The sequence below is a fragment of the Halichoeres trimaculatus genome, unplaced genomic scaffold (genome assembly GCF_033239565.1).
Source record: "Halichoeres trimaculatus isolate MK-OKI-2021-1 unplaced genomic scaffold, fHalTri1.1 fHalTri1_scaffold_15, whole genome shotgun sequence".
In the NCBI taxonomy this organism is placed as follows: Eukaryota; Metazoa; Chordata; class Actinopteri; order Labriformes; family Labridae; genus Halichoeres; species Halichoeres trimaculatus.
Genome location: NW_027437193.1, coordinates 23,728,410 through 23,751,172, shown reverse-complemented (window position 1 = coordinate 23,751,172; position 22,763 = coordinate 23,728,410). Strand labels below are relative to the sequence as shown.

General features: G+C 38.2%; 1 protein-coding gene and 1 long non-coding RNA gene across 2 annotated transcripts; one reads left to right on the top strand and one right to left on the bottom strand.

Annotated features, from left to right (window-relative positions):
• Positions 1 to 1,816: 1,816 nt before the first annotated feature.
• LOC141804509 (uncharacterized) lies at positions 1,817 to 16,634 on the top strand. The gene is made up of 4 exons (XR_012599638.1): positions 1,817 to 1,945; positions 3,533 to 3,676; positions 11,521 to 11,603; positions 16,564 to 16,634. It is a non-coding gene; the product is annotated as an uncharacterized LOC141804509 (long non-coding RNA).
• On the bottom strand, positions 3,157 to 10,432 carry LOC141804508 (ceramide synthase 2-like). Its single transcript, XM_074688967.1, has 11 exons — positions 10,302 to 10,432; positions 9,494 to 9,661; positions 8,002 to 8,119; positions 7,432 to 7,550; positions 7,182 to 7,239; positions 7,017 to 7,067; positions 5,006 to 5,098; positions 4,636 to 4,764; positions 3,795 to 3,904; positions 3,521 to 3,674; positions 3,157 to 3,378 (listed from the first exon to the last, which is right to left on the bottom strand). The coding sequence occupies exons 2-11, from the start codon at positions 9,658 to 9,660 to the stop codon at positions 3,157 to 3,159; spliced, it is 1,221 nt and encodes a 406-aa protein (XP_074545068.1). The 5' UTR covers position 9,661; positions 10,302 to 10,432.
• Positions 16,635 to 22,763: the final 6,129 nt, after the last annotated feature.

Below are 22,763 nucleotides of genomic sequence, written 5' to 3'. Positions count from 1 at the left end.
TCGCGCGCAGGTCGCAGTGTACAGTAAAAAACTTCACAAAGTTCTATGAGACCCATTGTAACTCCTGTATCATTTATACGTCTTTATATGCTGTAATATTTTTGCTAAAGATTAAAAAGATAATTTTTTGACATTTCAGACAGAGGAAGACACATTCACCCGAGCGCCGGTTTGAAACCCACCTCAGACAGGATTAAGGTTAATAATAAACAAAATATATATATATATAAATATATATATATATATATATATATATATATATATATATATATATATATATATATATATATATATATATATATATATATATATATGTTTACATATGATTAGCTATTTTGTTCCCTTAAAGTAAAAAGCCCAATTTCTTTTTATATTTTTCTGAAAAGATTATACATTTGACAAGCTACCTAAAAACAAGATTGTGCACACAAAACATATAAATTAAGCAAACTTTTATTTACAATAAGACATTGCATGACATTGCTTGATGTCATGAAAAATATGCTTCTGTAAGGCGTCATATCCAAAGTCTCTGCCTGAGGGCTGCAACAACAACAATAAACAATGGAAAGTCTTGATATTAAGAAACAGCCTCACACTTGAACACATCACACAAAGTTAAGCAGAGGGAGTGAAAGCCTGTCATTAAAACACTTATCTGCACACTAACAAGCATCCAGCTTTTACCACCATATTCACATGTAATTCCAGCCATCTGCCCACAGCTGCATATTCGGAAAAAGTCTGTAAAGAGTGTAAACATTTTTTTTTATGTCCTCCAACCACTGTTCCTTTGTAACAGTCTCTACTGCAGGACGACTGAGGGGTAGTGGAGTGCATGTACGAATTTAAATCATAGTACAGTACCATATTGTGTACTTCGAGTCATTATTCATCATTTATGCACGAGCGCCACCTAATGGTATTAACGAAAAACTCGGTCCATCGAAAACATGCAACAGCCTGTTTGGCCGCTGGGGAATCAATTGGCTGGAAATTAATTGCTTTTTTATTTGGAAAATCGAGTTATAAGGAATACAGTTGATCTACTTACCTTAATGAGTTGACCCACCACAATCTCGATGAGCCACAAGGGTGGTGGGTACAGTTTAATATGTCTAACGTTGAAAGGAACCTGTTATGGCTAGCATGGGTTTTGTGGGTGCTGCAAATAGCTGCTATGTTGCGCACAAACTGCATGCTAGATTGGTGACATATCTGCATCAATGTTGCTATGCAGAGCAAAATAAATAACTGTGTAACGATAATAGAAAGGTAACGCGATAATAAGCATTTTTAATGGTCAAAGTATGATGTTCCACAACTCTTACACTGAATAAGACCTAACTCTAACATTGGCACAGTAAGTTTTCAGAAAGTTAAGGTAAATAAACAAATTAATTAAGAAGCACAGAACAGATAAACATTTTTATGAGAAAACGGAAGGAAACTTACTTCACAAGTACGTTTCAGCAAATGTACCCTCATAGAAATCCACTGAAATCACTTAGGACAGGCGATAAAACAATGGCGTATCATTGTAGACACTCGATCACGTGCCTTGAGCGCTACTCTCCACCTTCGTGTTGTTTTACTTAAACCTTTGTCACAGAGATACCAAACCTGAACTAAATATGCCAACAATTCATAGTTGTCGCTATTTTAAGACCTCACTATGAGGCATTTCACTGTTACAGGCAGACTATTAAAACGACATAACTATGCCAAACACATTATCGGTTTCCGCCACCAGGTGGCACTGTGGTTTGAAGAAACCCTTGATGATACAGTCCAAGGAAGAAACGCTACCACTGTAAGATAAAGCAACTTTGATAAGCTACTTTCTATAAACTTTCATTGCGTTTTTATTCATTTCACCGTTCATCACAGACAACTGATAACACTGGAAAAGGTTACCATGCTGCTTGTATTCAGTAGCCCAAAGGTATGGTACATGCAGTGATTAAAATAATATAATATTGTACACCGATGCATAGCATAGCTAATATGAGTTTGTTAATTTTTATATCTTTATGTTTGATAACAATAACATTGTTTAACATTCTTAAACAACTACCCTTGTCCACACCAGGCCTTACTTCTTATGTCTTCTTCATTTTTGAAGCAAACACTAACGTTTTTAATATTCTTAATATTGAATCATTTCATTTATGCTACCTGCTTTTTTAACTGTTCGCATCAACAGACCAAGGCAGATTCCCAGTAATTAAAAAAAACAAAACTACTTGGTAATTGATCTGATTCTGATTTATGACATTAAATACCAAGAGTTCATCTACCTTGTTATTGCCTAGAAGCATGTGTCACATAGAAAAACAAAACAAACAAAAACTCTGCTTCATGTTAAAGCAGTCATATACTTACTCTCAGATATCACATTGACAAACTTTTTGACTAAAAAAAAAAAAAGTTTGCAGTTACAGAAGGGCTTTTACATTTTTAATTTTTAAGTTATTGTAATGAATTGGATACTAATATATGGGAATTTAATGCTTGGTTATTTAAACAACATGGCTATATCCAAACTAATGTCATCACAACAGACAGAAAAGTCAGAACAAGGGATTTATTTTAAAACATCTTAAGTATATAACATCAAAATTGTATGATTGTACAGTTTTCAACAAGTGTTTGCATCCACAGTCTAACATTAGGTACAAAGTAAACATCTTGATTTCAGTGTCTTCAAACATGCTTTGTAAACAGTTTGAAGCCTCAGCAGTGTAAACAGTCTTCAGTGTAAGCTATGTTCAATGAAATTATCATAAAAATGTGAGTTTAGAGTGAAGGCAAAGTCATTGTCACTACTTCTAAAAAACTAAATGGGTCATAACTCAATGCACTCACTTGTAATGTTCTCTTGGGCCCTAAGTTGCAGGTTTGAGTCCCCTTGAACTGAGTAAAAGAGTTGGGGATCAGAAGTCTGCCTGTCCCACAATCCAAACATCGATAGATTGAACCCCTCTTCCTCTGTGTCAGCATTCTACAAGGACTAATGATTAGACTCTCACAACTCCACTCATCTGACTCCTCTTCAGTCAAAATGAGACACAATCCCATACAGGAAATGTAGCACACAAGTTAAAGATAGCAATCCCTCAACATGGGACGGTAAAATAAAATAAAAAAAAAACTTTACTGAGCTTTACGCATTCTGTCTGCTGTTGATGCTCTGTGATTGGTGAGGTTATTAAGAACACAACTGTTGGTCAGCATTGAAAGTTTGGAGTTCAAGGCGTCTTTACTTTTCTCCCAACAATAATCGCCACCTTGATCCATATTGTTCTCTTCTCCTTTATCGTCCTCTTCATCCTCCACATCCTCACTCTCCTCATCGCTGCGTTCATCTTTTTCCAGCTGGAGACAGAAACAGACAGAGGGTTTAATGCTGAGACGGTCTACAGACTCCTTAAAGTATACTTCCATATGAAAGCTATTTAGTGAATGCTACAAGTTAGAGAAATCAGTGTTTGCTTTCAAACACATTGCTTATGCTCACTTTGCCTTTCAGGAACTTGTAGACCATACGTAAGATTAAACCAGCCCAGAAGATGTGAAGAGCCTGAAGCACCATCAGCAGGACATTGAAAAAGTAGTAGCCAAGGAAAGGTTCAAACACTTCCACAGACAGCACCAGGGTGGTGTGGATGATTCTGTAAGTAATCATGTAAAATTTCAGAATTGTGTTTCTGACTGAGTATTTAAATTTAGCATATAGCTGCATCACACATTGAATATCCTCTTGATATAAAACTTGTAAGAGTAAACCTTACTTGCTGGGAAAAATCACCAGTCGAGTCACAAGGAAGACCACGGCAAACACAACAAACAGTGTGTCACATGTTTTTCTCCAGCCTGAGCCATAGTTGAACATCTTGGCAGACTGAGAAGATACAGATGATCAAGCTGATAAATTCAAACTACAACTGAAGCTTTGTGAGACATTAACTCATCACAGGGATCAAAATAACATTAACATAGCAAATGAATTCAGAGATGAGCTAATGAGCCAAGTTAGGAAGTTAGTGTTATCGCTAAAACAGGACTGTTTGTGTTCTTTCAAACTTAAGATTCTCCGAAACACACAAAACAAGAAAGGTTGTCAGCTCCCTGCTGTGAACTCACCCCTGTCCAAGAGGCATAACTTGCATTCTTATCTATTCCTTGTGTACAGTTATTTTTTTCATAAAGAAACAACACAAAAATCATTTGTAGTTCTCAGGACTGAGTCACAGGACCTGCCTCCTCAAATAAGCTGAGCATCTTGTAGCATCTTGCAGCAACTGGTATCTTTTCTTCTACAACATCCACCAGCACAGTATAAACCCTTTGGCTTTGGTTTACAAATATGTTTATCTTAGTTTGTTGCTTTTACACAGAGGCAGAAAATGGCCAACGTGGAGTTGAATCTCTGGTGAAATGCCCTGAAGAGATTAATTATATTTGGAAGGTCCCATGTGTCTACGTCTCAGGATGATGAACCAGTGACACAGGAGTTTAAGAGCACAAGTTGTTCTCTTGAGTTTTACCAAGGCTTCATGAAAACTGTCTCATAGTTCCTTGTAACAAATACAGAGATGATAAATGCTCTCAGAACATGGGATCCAACGTTACCTCCAGCAGGATGTCTGAGGAGTCATGGAGCAGCATGACCAAGGTGCCAATCCGAATGTAGTTGGCACAGTAAGAGAAACTGAGCAGGAAGATGGTGGCTAGATGATGAATAACCTGTTCTTTAAAATCCTATAAAAGCAAACATAAGCAGATTCTTCTTGGTAAAACAAAATGATGCTTGTGTATCAACAAAAGGAGGTGAAATTCCTGCTCTTAAAGCCACTCTGTAATGTTCTAAATGAAGTTTCTCATAAAAGCAGAAGTATAAAACATGAAGTGTAAAGCAAAGCATGACCAGGCCGATGCAACAGCCAGCTTTAATTTACAAACTGAGGAGTGAATAAAAACCAATGTTCTGTCAGATCCTCACTTTTCTCTTGATGTCCACAGAGATCCGGAGGAGCAAAGAGCCATAAAAACCCAGCTCTAGCATGTAGTACCAGTAATGAGCTCTCTCCATGGGCTGTGAATGAAACAAAAGAAAAACAATAAACAAATAAATAAATAAAAATAAACAAACAATAAACAGGATTTAAAATCTCAGCTATCTATTCATCAGACAACCATAAAGAAATTATTTTAAACCACTTATTTATTTATATTCCATATTGCTCTCTATGATAATAAATCACAGATCTTTAGATTCTGGTCAGACAAAAAGGGACGATTTTTTAAAACTTGTGACTAGTCTAGGGTGTAGCTCTAACAGCCATCATCAGCAAGACACTGAACACTTTGATTTCCTGATATTCTGTTTACAGTAACCAAGGTCAAGGTAACTAGGGTCACAATTTTCAGGGCAGTCTGATTAAGAGGAAGGGCTGAAAAACATGATCCATCCTATCTGTGAACTCCATACCCTGTTAGAGTGACAGAGTGAAAAGCAGTGAGATAAAATCCTCATTGTTCTTTGTGTTATGAGTGAGGAAATGGATGAAATTATCATGCTGTTCTTGTTTTGAAGTTCCTCTTTAAAGAAAAAAAGCCAAACTGTTTCCTTCACACTCAGATTTCATTCAGATTATATCAGGGCATGTGGGTGGGTGTGTGCCGGTGTGGGTGTGGTCCTTCCTAGAGCTGTGCTCATTTTACACACCTGTGTAAGGTGAGCAGAGCTGTTCCTCAGCTCCCAGTCTGCAGTTTATGGATCTGACTCTTTTCTTTTCTAAAGTTGTTTTTTTGGTTTTCTTTAAACTTTTATCCAGAGAGGACAGGACAGTGGATGGAGCAGAATACAGGGTGAGAGTGGGGAGTGGCATGTGGGTAAGGTGTCACAGTTTGGATTCAGACCTGGGCCAGCAGCTTGAGGGTTAACCATGAGGCAAGCAACTTGACCACCAGGCCATAACAGCTCCTAGACCTCAATACTTCTTTATCCTAAGTTAAGAAGTGGCTTTACTTCTGCTGTAGTTGACATCTAAAGCTGAATCTAGAGCAGGGGTGGCCAACCAGTCAGAGACCAAGAGCTACAAAAACTACCGTGGTACTACAAAGAGCCACATCACGCATACTTCCTCTCACACATAAACGAAAGGACATAAGATAAAAAAGATTTTCAAATTTTGAAGTGACATTTATTCTGTTTGTAAGTGTGCTTCAATTCGTACCAAGAGCCGTGTCAAAGACAAATTTTTGTTTTTACTGAAGAAAAGACAAAGTTCCATCCATCTATCTATCTATCTATCTATCTATCTATCTATCTATCTATCTATCTATCTATCTATCTATCTATCTATCTATCTATCTATCTATCTATCTATCTATCTATCTATCTATCGATAGCTAAAAGCACAGTGCGATTTAAAGAAAAGAAACTGAAACTTAAGTATCGGTCTCATCACCCAAGTATTGATCAATACTGCTTACAACATCAATATATTAATAATTCAGATTGATTGGTACACCACTACTCATAACAATAATGAATGGTTCAAAGAGCCGCACACAAAAAGGCAAAGAGCCATATGTGGCTCATGAGCCGCAGGTTGGCCACCCCTGATCTAGAACAAATAAACAAAGCTTCGAACTTACTGAAGTGACACTGAAATTTTCTAAATTTAGACTTAAAAAAATTCTATAACTTCTCAGATTCAGTAGAAAAAGAATGAATGATACACAGCTGAAATTAAACTGCTTTAAAGCCAAAACTCTGAACGGATTAGGTAGTAACCTAGTAAATTCTGACTGGGTTACCACCTAATCTGGCTTTGAGGTACAGCCCCAGCTTTCCCACTTCCAGGGTTTATGACAGACTCCAGTTTTCTTAACAGGGTGTACCACCAAAAGATGGACTTGTGGAGTGAATATATGAGGAAACAAATGTGAAAAAAATAAGCAAAAAGTGCCGGGTAGTACTGCTGTATAAGTAAGTTTTTATTTACCTGAACTGGGTAGCCCTTCCAACATTCCCTACGGTCCCAAAACCACGGCCTCTGTGGAGGGACGATAAGAAATGTTTTAGATCAAAGCAAAACCTCCCAAAATACTCAACATTGATACAAAATATATTCACTATATGTTAAATAAAACTTTTTGAAAGTACTCACGTCAATCAAACAGGCCAGTCCTGACATGAAGGCTGTCAGGTAGAAAAAGAACCTCCAACTGTAAAAATTCACAACACAAGATCAGACCACTGATAGTCACAGGCTGAGTCATGGGGCTTGAAAAGGTGTCTTTAAAAAATTGTATTTCCTGGTTTCTTTAGATTTTTGGAGAAGGATATGAAGGAAGTGCTTTTGAGTTGACTCGTCTGTAGCATGAACACTGGAGGGTTTTAAAGAGGGGAGCACTTACGCAGCTTCACCAAACTTCTTGGTTTGACACGGTCTGTCCTGGTTCCTGCGAAGTCTGAACCAGGTTTCAATCTGCCTCTGAGTTTTTCCACATTGCAACATCAAACTCATTATTTCACTCTGAAAAATAATGGGGAAATGAGATCAGAGAGAAATAGATGGAGAGCTTTTTTTCTTCAAATCATCTATACCTCTTAATTAATAAAACTGACAGATTATTGAAAGCTGAAGGTTTAAGACTGACTTAGATATTTGATCCAGTGGTGCTTTTTTGTCATCTAAAACAGCTGACTGATCATCTGCAGGATAAACTGGTGGTAAAGACTTTTGTTCCACATACAGAGAAGGTAAACGTGGATCATTATCCGTGGTTCCTCTAATTTATCTAACAGCTGAAAATCAAAATGAGGCTTAGATACGTTGTAGTTTTGCCCCAGGCTAAAATGGAACAAGGACCTTCCACCATCAGACAGGACAAGAGGGAGTAAAAAGCTTAATAATGATGATTAAAAAAAAAAAGCAGCATGAGCCAACTTGGCGAGCTCAGGTAACTCCCTCTTTTCACACCAACCTGTGTCGGCTGTCTGCTCCTTTGGGTGTAAAATGACTCCAGCTTTGGGGTGGGGGCTGCAGTCACTTGCAGTCTTTTCTTTACCCCCAAACATCTGCCCATGGGTGGGGCTAAATACCTGGAGGGAGGGTTAACAAAAGATAGCTTAAACAAATAATGAGATTACACCCACTGCAGGGAAGCCCGGGTGCCAGTCCATGGTAGTTTTTGTATTATTCACTGTAAACAAACAATTTAGTAGTGACTAGAAAAGCACTCAGCAAGCGCAGACCTCTGCCATGCATATTGTGATTGTCACCAACACTTAAGTTCTTCTTTAATGTTATACTCCCTTTAAGCAGACTGTCTGCTACAATTTGGTGTTAGTTGCAGGTTTGTACGATAATTTGTTTCCTGACAGTGTTGAAAATTATGATGACCCAGCACATATTTCATATTCTGGATCCAGAATATTTCCAGGATCTGGATCGTACTTTTACATCTGTCAGAAATTATGGTGACCTTGTCTTGTGTTGTTTTGCAAAGCAATCTGACCACATATGGTGAAAACAGCCCTATCTCACAATGATAAAGAATCCTTTTAAAAAAGTGCTGGATCCAGACGGTGATCTGGATCACCTCCAAAATTGAATCAATTCTTCCTTATCCTGTTTTGAACATTTCCCTGAAAATTTCATCAAGATCCGATTGTTACTTTTTGAGTTATGTTGTTCACAAACAAACAAACTCTCCCAAAAGCATAACTGCATAAAATGTGTGTGAGTGTGTGTGTGTGTGTCTGTGTGTTAGTAGAGACATCACAAAGCCTTACCATTGTTTGCTTTTAATAAAGTAAAATCTGGTAGTTTTGCAAAGAGGGAACTTTACATTGTAACATGAAACTGTCAATTTAAGTGAGCAGGAGCATGATTCTTGTAGGAAAACAGATTATTTGTTGTAATAAAGTGGATTATTTTTATCTGAAATTCATGAATAAATATGACTGGCATATAAAGAAGTTACAGAAAAAAGGCTTTACCAAACTTTTTTTTGGATTAAACTTTGGGATATATCGAACGTCTAGAATTCATGTAAAAAATAACCACTGACCACATGGAGTTGCAACCAACCAATTAAAAAATCTGTTGATAATTGTGCTCATGGGTTTGTCCATGAATGAAAGCTTGGTTGCACTCCTAAACAGTCAACTTCCCACTTCAGTCCATCTTTACCTCTACCTAAACTTTATTTTCTCCAATATTAACTGCCTTGTGTATTTTTTAATGTCAGATAAAAAATAAAAAACATAAAAATTAAAAAGTCAACTTAATACTTCTCGTACAGGGCAAAGGAATATTTTTGTTCCTTTCCTTTAGAATGTCAGATGGTTGTAGCTTTAGAGGAGAAACCAAGCTCTGCTGAATTAACTATACATTCCCATCCTAAAGTCAACTATAACCCAACATGCTACCAAGATCTTTCCAGAACAAAGATGGCACGTGTGTGTTTTTACCTCTCAAACAGGTAACGTAAAGCGACAAAGCCCAGCGCCAGGGGCAGAGCTATGAAGAGGTCCTGGGGTTGCGGGCGGTCAGAGTCTGCCAGCTGGTCCATGTCCATCCAGGTCACACCTGGAGGGAGCCAGTAGTCTTGTTTCCAAACATCAGGGAGCAAGTCCATTCTGCTTTGAATGGACAGGTGAACATAAAGACAATGTTTTTTTTTCAATCAGACAAATTTAAACAAACCCAAATAAGACATCAGTCAGATAAATCCAGAGTATGATGGTTAGAAGCTACATTAATGTGAGTGACTAGGTACAATAGAGATTAATCAGGCCAGCAGGAGGTAGGGAGACCTCAGGGGGCCAGTTTGTTTCTTTGTCTGTGTGTGAGAGAGAAAAGGAGTGAGACAATTATAGAGGTAGGGCAGCATGTGATAGATAACACATCTTGCCAAAATAGTGAGTAGTTTGCAATGCCTCTACCTCAGGAAGAATTTTTTTAAATACTTTCTTCCATAATTTGCAGCAAAAGCTAAAACAAAAAGTAGTTGAACATCTCAAAGGTGAAGCTTTGTCGTTGCCACAGTAAGCACACATAACTGTGGCAACGAGATCTGAATGATTGCTAATTTACACATCTTTATATAACAATTATAAACTCATTACCAACAAAACAGTGTTCAATGCTGTATCTGAATGAAGACACAATATCCTTTAGGTTTAAAACTCGACTGAGCAAACAGCTGGAGGTAAAGACAGGATCATCCAAGTTAAAAACAAACTGTTGAACGAAAGTATCTGTAGTCTAAAAACTCACTTTAGTGCAGCTCTGTGTACGTGATGAGCAGGTCTCTCCGGAGTACAAAGTGAATCTTCTTTAAACTGTGCGCTTTTCTGAGCTGTACGTGATATGGACGCATAAACTACCGCCTCATCCCAACGATTAGAGGAGAGCCCATCGGTTATTAAGGCTCACTCGTCAAGGTAGATGTAATGCATATCAGCTTTCAGGATAAAAGTCAATCGTTACGTATGTTGCACCTATGATTGCTTATGACACATTGGCGGAAACTTCTTGTCAAAATTAAACGTTTTCAGTAATCCTATGACAAAATTCTTAAAAATCAGTCTTTAAGTGGCTGTTCAGGCAAATTGTATGTACTTTTATTTTGAAAGCTTCCGGTTTGACCTCACTCAATGATGCAACTTGATGTTTGAGCGGCCAATACAACACCTGGGGCGTCTCCTGCCTGCTACGATGGTTCATAACTCATTAACTTACTGTGGGCAACTAAAGAAAAGCGTAACCAAGCAATGACATATTTCTCAACGTAAAATAACGAAACATTTGTCCTAAACACCGTAACTTTATTATTTTAATTCTTGGTTGTGAACCTCTGAAAGATTCAGCCATGACCAACTGCCGTCAACGAAAGGGCAGTTCAGCATTTACATGCGGCCTACATTTGTTCATCATTTGTCTTCAGGTCATTATTTCGACGCAGAATAAAACAGTAACCTTTTTATTATGTTCTGTCCCCGCTGACCTTTAAGAGATGTTACATAAGTATTCAAATAAGAAAAATATCACTGCAATCATTTATGCTAATGTAGCAAGGGGTGGCTAATGCTAGCTTAAAGTGATATATTGCTATTGTTCTTGACTTTGAAGTTTTCTTGACACAGCTACAGACTTCATGACTTCTGTACTTTGTTTATTGCTAGTTAAAGCATCAGTCCTTCTGTTAATCTCTACTTGACACAACTTTTGCAGCTTTTATGTGTCATTTATCTTTACTCTTTAGTCTGCATGATCAAGATTTTACACTACTCTAAATGTTTAACTTTTTCTTGTCCATATCTGCTACAGTCTTAGGAGCAGGTAATCTGAAGCATAGATTAACCATTACAGGAATAAAAGTGTCATTTCCTCATGTGTCACCACAATTTACTGAATCAGTTGAAATCCAACTGCCACGGCAGTATGCCTATCAAATAGGTTATATCTTGTTACATTTCCTTATTGTCCTTTGTAGGTTAAACTCATGACTCCTCCAGGGTTACCTCTCTCCAGCAGAAGAAACAATCCCGGACGCTCCCAGGACTCCACAGTTAAAAGGTAAACAAAGCTCTGAGTGTTTGTGGAAAGCCGGACGGTGGAGGCTTAAAAACTTTACCTTGTGTGTTGCTGCAGATGGCTCTGTGTTTGACCTTTCCAATAGTGACACACACACAGGACACTGGTGGGCACTTCTTATCTGAACCTATTCTAACACAAAGACACACACCAGTCTGTCTCACACTATCCCCTGCCTGATACAACACTTTTAGGTCATTGTATTGTTATATAGAGAAGATAAGCAGGCTGTCTGCTGATAACATCTCTGTAGTTATTCAGATTAACGTCTCTTTTTGAAGTGCTCGTAAGTCCAGACCAACAGTATTGTGACTGAAGTATAAGTGTATTTTTAGTCATGTACAACTATGTTACGTGTACTGGGATGGATATTGTGGGTACGTTTTATCAACAGACAAGACATTATTTGCATTTGTGTGTTGGTTGATCTTGTTTCCTTTGTGTGTGTGTGAGGTGTGTGTGTGTGTTTGTGTGCGTGTGGTCGTAAGGGGATGTAGGGATGGAGTCACATTACCAGGAATTAGCTGGTTTACATTCAGGACAATATTTGCATGCATCATGCACCTGCCTGCCTAGCCATATGACCGTGACAGAAACATGTTTGGCCTCTGCATTAGTGAGCCTGCTTGACAGCTACCAAAGAAACACACTGAGCTACTTTTAACCAATTTAGTCTTTGAAGATTTTTGATGTTATTTGTATTTACTAAAATATAAGGCTAAATTCACGTTTTTTATATTCAATCTGCACCTTTAAAATGTCTCTTAATAATATGTTAATGATATGTTTGATAACTGTAAACTGTTGTTAATGACTGTCTCTCTTGATTAGAACCAAGAATAAGGTCACCTGTAGTGACCCCACAGTATCCAGCCCAGGATCCTGTTGTCTTATGATCAGTCCTTGTTTTTGCATACCTCTGTACACATGCATATGTGTATGTGAAGGGTGTGTGTGTGTGTGTGTGTGTGTGTGTGTGTGTGTGTGTGTGTGTGTGTGTGTGTGTATGTGTGTGTGCGTGTGTGTGTGTGTGTGTGTGTGTGTGTGAGTGTGTGCGATGGTAATGGGAACTGAGTGCCTTTGTTGATTTATCAAGGAGCTAAATTGTCAGAGGCCACTGAAGCAGAATCTGCTCTGTTGATTGCTGGACTAATGAGGGGGTGGTTTCACTGAGCGTCCAACCATCTGTTTGAGCCTGATAAACTGTTTGCTTTTAGAGAGCTTTTATAGTCCAGTCCCCAAAGTCTGACTGTCCACCGTTTGTGCTTTTTACTTTCCAGATAGGAAAGCCCTGATTCTCTTCAATTTACAGGTTTCAGATTTTAGCTGTTATCATTTTATTACAGCTGCTGTTGCCTCATTCAACTGCGTAACAGGTTGTAGGTCACTTATATTTGAGGTGTGTGATGATCCATGACCAGATCATAGTTTCTCCGTCATCTTGATATTGAAATGACAACACATTGTGAAATACCAGAGGAAATTTTGCGATATGGTCAAACAACATTACTATTTAGCCACTTGCTCAAGTCAAATAGCTTTCAACCAGAAATGGCTCAGAGCTAATAACACCATTACCACCTCTAATATGATTTCTGTCACAGCAGGTGTGCCCTTGTAGCACTGATTTGAATTTAAGTTTCATTTTTTAAAGACATTTAGTAGTTTAGTTTTGATAGTTTCTTTGATTTTTTTTTTTAAAGAAAGTGATTGGCAGCTCTGTTGCCCCTCTTTCAATCAGGCCACTGGCTGTTAGGTGCTCATTGATTGATTGACTTGCACCCTGATATACCGTTAGCTTCCTACTGTGTGCTTAACATCAAAGGAAAATGTCCTCCAGAAGGCCTTCAGCTCTGTGTGGCTATTGTGAAGCTACATATTGGTTACAGGAATATTATACCATACCATACCATATCATACCAACTTTATTTATAGAGCACTTTTGAAAACAACCACAGCTGTAAACAAAGTGCTGTACAGGTAGATCAAAATGAAATGATAAAAACAGAGAAGGAAAAACAGACACATAAAAGAAAACATAGGAAAAGCAAATAAAAGCAAATAGAATTATGATTCAATAATTATGTTATTGAAGATTAGCAGCATGGTGTTTTGGGATAAATTCTAAGATAAGCGTGCTAACATACTCACAGTGACAATGCTTCAGCTGAAACGTTAACCATTGTGAACTCTTCTTAACCCTCTGTTTCACATATTATCATGGTCAATGTGAAAATAAGAACAATATATAGATTTCCCAAAGCTGGTGGGAATGGTGTTATTTTATGAAATATTTGTCAATTAAACATGGTATTTGACAAATTACAATATTGATTAAATGATATTGACGGTCACCAGATACATTCAAATTCATCCCAAGGGGATCACTAATATCCAAACTGAACACACATGTCACACAACCAGATGAACCAGCATAATGATCATGTCACCTAAAAAAAAAACAAATCAAGGAGATCAAAATTAGAAATAATATGCTGGATTCATGCCTAAACTAAAACTAAATTTACTTAAGAAGGAGTGGAAGGATTTGACTGAATAAGTTGTCACTTGAACCTGGGGTCGGTATAAGAGCAGGAGCCAGTGGAATCAAAGAGTAGGGTTTTTCCTTTGAGACTGAAGCTTCTGAGTAAAGCTATATCTATAAAAACAGTATTATAATACATGGTGGTGAACCAGATGATGGAGTGGCATTGTCATAACAGTTGATGTAGAGTTTTGTGAAGTTAAATTATACTGTAATGAATTCATACTCAGCACAATCTACAGTATGAGGGGTACCAGTTGAGAACTGCAGAATAATCTAAACACATGCAAGTATCAGAAGTATGTGAATGAATGATAACATTTTCGTCCACATCTCCACAGGCTTTCCTCATGTGTCTCCTCCCAGTGTAAACAGATTAAACTCACAATGATCCATAAGAGGACTCTTGAGTTTGTAGTTCTCAAAGCAGCCAGAGGGGGTCACAGCTTGTCAGCAGGCTATCTGAAGCAAAAAGACTGGTGGAGCTATCAGTGAGACACACACTCCTGTTAAATGACCTGGAGGGATTACCACTGTCTTTGATACATTAATCTACCTTTTTTTTTAAGTTGGTTGGTAGTTTGTAAGAGTCTGTGTTATTCTATGTGTGTCACTCATCCACACTGGCAGAATGCTTTGATGAGGGTCTAACCAACCAAGCGTAGGGATATAATTCATCAGGGTGGGGTGATCTGACTCCACATCCTCATAAATAAACTGAGTGTGTCTCTTTACGAGCCTCCAATTGATTGTTCAATTGATTACATCGGCTCTAAATCTTGCTCACATTGATTTGTGGGCTGACACTAGGACAGCCTTTGCTCTAGAAAAGTTTGTGTTTGTATTTGTTGGTGCCATTCCTCTGTGTGCTTGTGTGTGTGAGCAATGAACAACACTTTCTAAAATGAAGACATGACAAAAAGCTTTTATTTAGTTAAAAAACTGATGCCACTTTAAAGAAACATTAGGAAAATATCTAATTTTTACAAGCAAGAGTCTACATCCAGGGAGTTAGACTGTATACAATATTTGTAATAAATAAATAAATAAACAGTATTTTGGTTTTCATAAAAGAAACAAACCAACCTTTTTAACAAATCAGTAAAATATGAATACTAAACTTTATCTAAAAAGACTTCCACAAAGATATCTCAAAGTACTTATCAGTATATGAAGGACTGAAATAAACTTACAAAACCAGTGGCAAAAGGAGCAGAAACATCTTTAGTATGACACAGATATTATAGCTTCTTCACACTCCTACAGGCACTGTTGAACAGATTTGGCTGGTGCACTGGACAGGGCCTAAAGGCAGAAAAGGATTAGGTGGAGGAAATTAGTCTGCATGCATTTCATAATCATAACTTTATATGACACATATTCAGCCGGGCCGTGACCCTCCACACTGAGCCTCATAAGCCTCTTAAAGGGACGGCGACTTTGAATAGAACAACCCAGAATAAGATATGCTGTAATGATTGTTATGTGTTACAAACTACAGGCTTTGAAGTCAGATAATATTGAAATTGAAAGAAAAAAGAAACAAACTGCTGCTTAAGCTTCATTTAAGAGCTTTAATTTCCCAATAAAACGTATAATAGAGGCTTTGGTTGGTTTGAAATGATATTACCTGAGGATCATCTTACTGGTGATGAAAATGTCTCAAAATACCCAGCATGATTCACTTTAGAGAAATAATAAATTTGGTTCAGCTAAACCCCTATATAATCTCACAAATAAATGCTGCATAAATATAAACTAGCAATTTATGTATTTTAACCCTCAGCTAACTGATGGTAAAGTTTAAAAAAATAGTTTCTAAATGTTAAATAACAGGGTGTTTTGGTTACACCTGTTTGACTTCCCTGCATTAACTTATTTATTTTTTCTACTTGATTCAATCAGGACCTCTCCTGCTGCAGATCTTCTCTTTATTTATGACTCAACCCTGGGATTTGTAAAAACATTATAGGATTAAAATTTGACAGATGTAATGCTGAGATACAGATCCCAGTTCCTGCTGTGTTAGTCAGTTTAAAAACTGCAGCGTAACTCAATACACCTCATCAGTCTCCAACACCACAACAGCCACTGTAGATTAAAGCATGTGCTGGAGTTCTGCTCCTTCACTTTTCTGCTGCATTTAGTCTTCATAAAGATCAAGTTCTGATAACTCTCATTTACTCTGCCAAACAAGAAAAATACTGAAACACACAACATTTTCCTGCATTTCCATTTTCCAAAAAACTTTCAGAGATGACAGAACAAAAAAGATCTATCAAAGTCACTCATATGAAGAACGATGTCTCCATTCCCTGTCTTCATCCCATCCCTCTCTTGTCTTTGCTGTCAGTTTCGTCTTCACACCAAAGCGTAATCGAACTGTCCTCTGTCCAGCCCCTCCTTATGATCAGTCCATGATGACGCCGGCATGCTGCTGTAGGGGTCTAACAAGATCCGGACGCAGCGAACAACAAGAAAGAGCAGCAGCAGCACAAGGAGGCCAACAAAGCACAGGGCAGTTCCCTGCTCAGGATGCCCTGCCATGGGCTGCAGCACCGTCGGACCCCTGGGGAACCCGGGCGGAGCGGGAGAGGACAGCTCATAGTCCACCACCCAGTAGTTTGTGTCACCCATATTGGAAGAAAATGTCTGTCTTAACGGCTCAAATCTCCTCTCTTGAAAGTCTTATTTAGCTGTCAGACACTATCAGGGGTTGCATGGTGTTTTGTTATTGAGTGTGATTTCTAAACCTAGAGGGAGGTAGCATCGTGACACCAAACAGATGTTAACAGATTGAATTCAACTGTTAATTTTCCCACCAGCTGCAGGGAAGAAGAATTGTTCCAGCTGAAGTAAACAGATTGAACCAGTGGTGTAAACTAATAAGCCCTCTGGTGAACAAGCAGCAAGCTGAGGCACGCTCAGTGATTAGCCTGAACTAACGGGTGTGTTTCCCTGAAATAAGCTCGTTTGCTCTCAGTGCAAAAGCTGAGGGCAGGACTTCAACTTCCAATCCTCTGCACTGTCCTCAGCTCATTCGTCAATACTGCAAGTGTCATCCAATGGCAGCCCTAGAGAGGCATTTCTTGTGATTACAAAGTGAAGTATAAATCTCATTCAAGTGGCTGAAGATGGTCCATAGATCAATCAGAGGCTGTGCTTCTTCAGGGAATGTTTTTGTTGTTAATCACAGGGACGGTTCAGCCGTGTCGTCGTGAGTTGTGGCTTCTATTTTTGTCCTTTCATCTCCTTCCTGAGTCAACAGGGACATCTTTATTGGGTAGTTTGCTCATAAATTTACCTAAGAGAGGAAAATAAGAAGACAAGACACAATGTGAGAGAGTTTCAGGCGAGTAGAAAGGTGCTGAATTGGGGGGGAAATCTGGTTCAGAGCCCGGTAGGAGCTTCAATACAAGTCAAGGACTGTAGATTGTTACCAACACAAGAATCATTTTTTCAGAGCCTCAATATCCTCATAACTGGCACATCATACTTTTATGAATCTTAAAACATCCTGTGAAGTTGAGAATTGCCTTGACTGTTTTTTTTTTATTTAACCTTAATTCAACGGGAGAAAACCCAGAGATCTGGATCTCTTTTACAAGGGTGACCTGGCCAAGAGGTCTGCAGGACCTGTGAGGGCTAAAGCACTTTGATGAACATCATACAGAAACAAAAAGCCTCAACATGCCATTAGTTTCTCAAAATACTTATTATTGGGAAATGCAAACAGAAAAACTGTCTGACATTATAATAATACAGGTAACAGGGGAATAAAGGTCAAAAGACTATGAGTCCAGTTTGATCGAAAGGCTGGTTTGTCATCAAGACCTCATCATAATCATGATTTCATTCTTATTTCATTGTTTTCAATAACTATTTGTTTGCATTCATTTATTTATTCTTTTTAAAAGTTTTTATTTAATTTAAAGCTCCTGTGAGGAGATTTTTGTTTGCTTTGACTTCAGCACCCCCTATAGACAGAGCAGGGGGGGTTCCCAATTAGCTTGAATTTCAACCATTTTAATAACAAATTAAAAACTCAACATGGGAACTTTATTAAACATTAGTTAGTTTTGCTTCATGTGTATAATTTTTATTACATTTGCACTGATAAATATAAAAGTGTAGTTTCCTTTATTCCAGTTTGTAGATATATCTACTTTCAACAAAAACAACAAAAAACAATTGTCAGTGCGTTGTAAAAATAAGTGCCCTAAAAAATAGTGGTCAGTACATAACTGAGACATGGCAGAAGCACTGCCCCTCTCAGGTACAGCCTCATACCAGATAAATAAATCAGACTCTGATGAGGGGAGTGGGGAAAAAAAACTGTGGAGAAGCCCCTTGGAGAGTTGCAGCACTCTTGCACTCTCCGTAGCCTCTTTAATGGGCTGTGGAGCACAGAGACATTTCCTGCTGTACCGTAGGTGCACTCCCCAGTCAGCAGAATCTATTCCAGGAGGCTCCGTCTCTCCCTGTTCACCAACCCCGCAGACCCACACAAACAGACGCAGATAGCTCAAGCTGATGGGGGTTAAAGGGCTGAGCGGCGATTTAATAGGGGACTTGAAAACATAATGAAAGAAACTGCCTGCGTCAGAATCAATTATCAAATGGACTGGATGGTTCAGGTAGCTAGAGGAGGCTTAATAAACACTTAATAGTCAAGAGTCTTAAAGCAGACCTGAAATTCACATGACAGAACAAGACAGCACATAAGTCAGGGTCTGAGCAAACCACTTACACAAGGCTGTTAATGAACCGAGGAAAACTGAGCAACGGGATGTCTGCTCTTATTTGACATCTCTCCAAGAAGTAATCCCATCTTGTTTTCCTTTAATGTTGTGTTTATTTCATCAGCTGCCAGAAAAACTTTGAAGAAACTGACCCAAGACTAGATTTTTAAGTTTTCTGAGATTTTCTTTTTTCTTCTTTTAAAAACCTTTTGAGGTTCTGCCCAGTCAACATATACTGAAAGTTCAGCTACACCAACCCAAATTGTGCTTGCATCTGCAGCTTTACTTGACAGTATGTGCAATATCTGCAGAATACTTGGTTTGTAAGAATGGGTTGTACAAATTAAACTCCATCCAGCAGTATTTATGCAATGACTCACCTGCTTTACAAGTCAGAAAGACCAGCAGGAACAATTTTTGTATTAAACTCACTTTTCTTTATAACAAGCAGTTGCAGCAGATTAATAAGCTGAAGTCGGGTTTTGACCAGAGATGTGTTTTCAGGTTACCCAAGGTCATTATGATGCACAAACACCACGGTATGAGGATGAAAACCCTAAAACAAACACAGCTTTGAAGAAAATAAAAGAATGAGCAACATCAATTTCATGGCTCATCGATCCTTATTGAGAGAACTGCTTTGGTTCCTAAGCAGCAGATAAATCACACCATGGTGCGCAGGCACATCTGATTTACACACGCACACACAAACAGAAAATAAAAATCAAACATTGTTTTTTACTCTCTCCCAAAGTGAAATAAATGTAGACAAATATCACCATTCTTGTTTAAAAATAGAGTGAGTTTTGCTAAAGACTGGATCTGCAGAAGCAGCTATCGGCCATGCCAGCTTGTTCTGATAACAGAGCACATGCAGCGACATATGGCGTTCCTCGTGCCAGTAATACCTGTAATACCTCCCGTTCATACCTGTGGATTATGACAGAAGCTTTGAAAATGTCAAGGACTTCTCTGAACAAAAGGGATGAAAATATGCAGAGTGAAATAAACAGTGGTAATTAATTTCAAATCAAATGGAATCTAAAGCAATGAACCCTCTGTCTTCTTAGTTTTCTGACTGCAGTGTTTAGAAAGGTTGATTAAAAAAACCCTGATGTGATGCATCGCTATCACATGTGTCCTTTTATTTCTCATTGTAGAGATATTACTTAATGCATTACCCTTACGACTTTCTTTAGGTTTATTGGTTTACTCCTCTAACTGAAAGGGGTTAATAGAAAAGCTCCTGAAATCAAGGATACATGGTTCAAAGTTCTCAAGTGAAGTTATAACCGGAAAAAGCTACAATGGGACAAAGTAGAAGACGCAGACTATTCTCCAAGTTTATCACCCATCAAGTCTCAGAATTTTTCTGCTTAATGGGATCACAAGAAAAAATTACACTCTTGTCTCACTTATGTTTGAACATGAGTTTACTAATAAATGTGTAATGTTTGTACATGGAGAGGAAAATTGTATATGATAAAGCTGTTGCTATATAGTGATACATCCTGTATCAACAGCTAGGGTTCAACCAGTCTTTATCACATTTTCTAAAAAAAAAAACAATAATAAAATATGAACTACGCACTCATATCAGGTGAAAATGTTGGGGAGTGCAATTAATTGGTGAAAAACGAAAAAAAACACCCTACGTTTAAGACTTTTATCGCCTAAAAATACGTTGACCTGTACATTTGTTGTCATGTGAAATGAAGTTACACAACAGCCTAAAGTTGCAGTCAGCGCGGGAAAACTTGTTAACGTGTGACTGATACAGTAGCCACGCACGAGGTGACCTCCACAGCCCCACGCACACTTTACACATCAAAGTTCAACTAAAGCAAACAATGTCGAGATTAACAAACATGAGGACGAGCAGATTAGAGAACTCACCTCCCTGACGGAGTCACAGGTGAGGGCGCGTGCAGACACAGTGATGAAGGTGGTGATGATGATGATGATCCCGTAGCCGGTCAGCACCGCGGACAGCTCCGGTCGCTCAGCTGCACGCGGAGCTGCAGGTCTGAACTCAGTCACATCCTGCAGCACCTCCTCCGCTTTGTCAGGACCTTTAAGTCGGCTCTGTGGACGGATCCGCCCCGACTCCCACCGACCCCCACCCCACCCACCCACCCACTCCACCCCCTGTCCACTCCTGACTGTCCCTGTATGGACTGAACACATAATCTTTCCTTTGGATGAGTGAAGCGCCGGGAGCCGCGTGTGGCGCCTGCATTATGTAAGAGGACTGCATGAGGCAGCCAGTATGGCACACATATAGAAGATGAGTTTGAACACTTTAATTGTTTACTGAAGCACATTTAATAAACTTCCTGTTTTGTAACATTTGGCCAAACTATATTAATCCATGGTCTTCAGTTTTTAAGTCACTTTTTTTGTGGCACGCCTCAGCTATCTTAGCTTAGCAGATGATAACAGTTTCCCCAAGAAAACTCTGATTCAGGATTTTCCGCTTAAAGTTTTACTGAAGAACTGAGCACTCAAAGAAATGTACATTACTCTCCCACACCAGATTCCTATTCAATACATTCACCATTTTACATCTGCTAATATACCAAAAGCAAAATGGAAAAAAAAATAGCACTTGCTTGATGCTAAAGTACTGTATACGTTGCCACCTAAATAGTATTTATATGCTAGCAGTTAGCATGTATTAATATAACTTCAGTTTTAAACTTTCATCACAGAAACATATCACAGTTGGTCTCTGTTATATAAATATAATAAAACTTACTTGCAGGCCATGGCTTAAATTATTGCTATTACCACTTCAAGACACTAGATGGCCTACTTCAGTCAATAAGTATGACAAAACAATAAAATCAACGTCAGGCGACGTGATTTTTTACTTTTGTTTATTTTAGTATGTACAGACATATCCAGATCCATTGACCAATTTCAAATTTATCTAATTGTAAACTCTTTGTTAGCTCAATAAAATGCTCTTTGGGTATTTTTTTAATTCTTATTTTTGTTTAACTTCACATCCTTATGTCACTTCCTCCTGACAGTGGAGCCTCAAAGAGGGTCAGCTGAGTGTGGAGGTCTGCAGCTGGACCCCTCTCCAAACTGTCAGTCTTTGGGATCAGTACAGAACTTGAGGGCAGCACAAGCTAACCAGAAACCTCTGTCAAAGGTGTATAAGTTCCCATAGAACACACAGAATTACACACAGTGCTTGATAAATTAACAAACATCTAGTGTAAGGTGTTTACTACCGCTGCCCCAAATTAACAGTTTATAGTTGACTACCAAAATACTTTTTATCTTTCTATCTTTCTGTGACGGTTAATCCACCAGGATTTGAAAAAGATGTAAGAGTGAAGCGCATTTAATTCTTTGATTGACAAATCACAGCTATTCACTTTCATTCCTTAACAGAAAAAAAAAGGTTTTAGTAGTTTTATGTTATTTTTGATAAATTTCTGACGTTTCAGAGAATCCCAGTTTTCTGGCTCAATTTTGGAATAAAAACATTAAATCAGTTTGAAACTCCTCAGTCCTGTTTGAAATAGTGAAGCAAAGGGAAATCTCTCAAAAACTAAGAGAGTTAAAGCACGTCATGATGCTGGATGGGTTTTTTTTATTTTTATGACAGGTGGTCAAATAAATCCATTAAGCACTGTTTATTATCAACATGAGCTACAATGTAGATTGAGGCAATTTTCTAATGTTAATTTTAGAACGAGTGCTTATGACTGCAGTATTTTATAAAATGTGAACTGTGGCTCCTTTTTAATATAAAACCAGCCTGTTTGAATTATCCTGTAATGACAAATTACTGTTTACATACCTCACTGGCTGCTTGTGCTTGTAATTGATTTACCTCAT

What these genes read in the sequence shown, in the direction of transcription:
- LOC141804508 (XM_074688967.1), bottom strand. Translation starts at nt 9,660, where the DNA reads ATGGACTTGCTCCCTGATGTTTGGAAACAAGACTACTGGCTCCCTCCA. An exon ending in AAGAAGTTTGGTGAAGCTGC is followed by an intron (nt 7,240 to 7,431) that starts GTAAGTGCTCCC and finishes GAATTTTTACAG; the next exon opens with TTGGAGGTTCTTTTTCTACC. An exon ending in CTGGTGATTTTTCCCAGCAA is followed by an intron (nt 3,675 to 3,794) that starts GTAAGGTTTACT and finishes GATTACTTACAG; the next exon opens with AATCATCCACACCACCCTGG.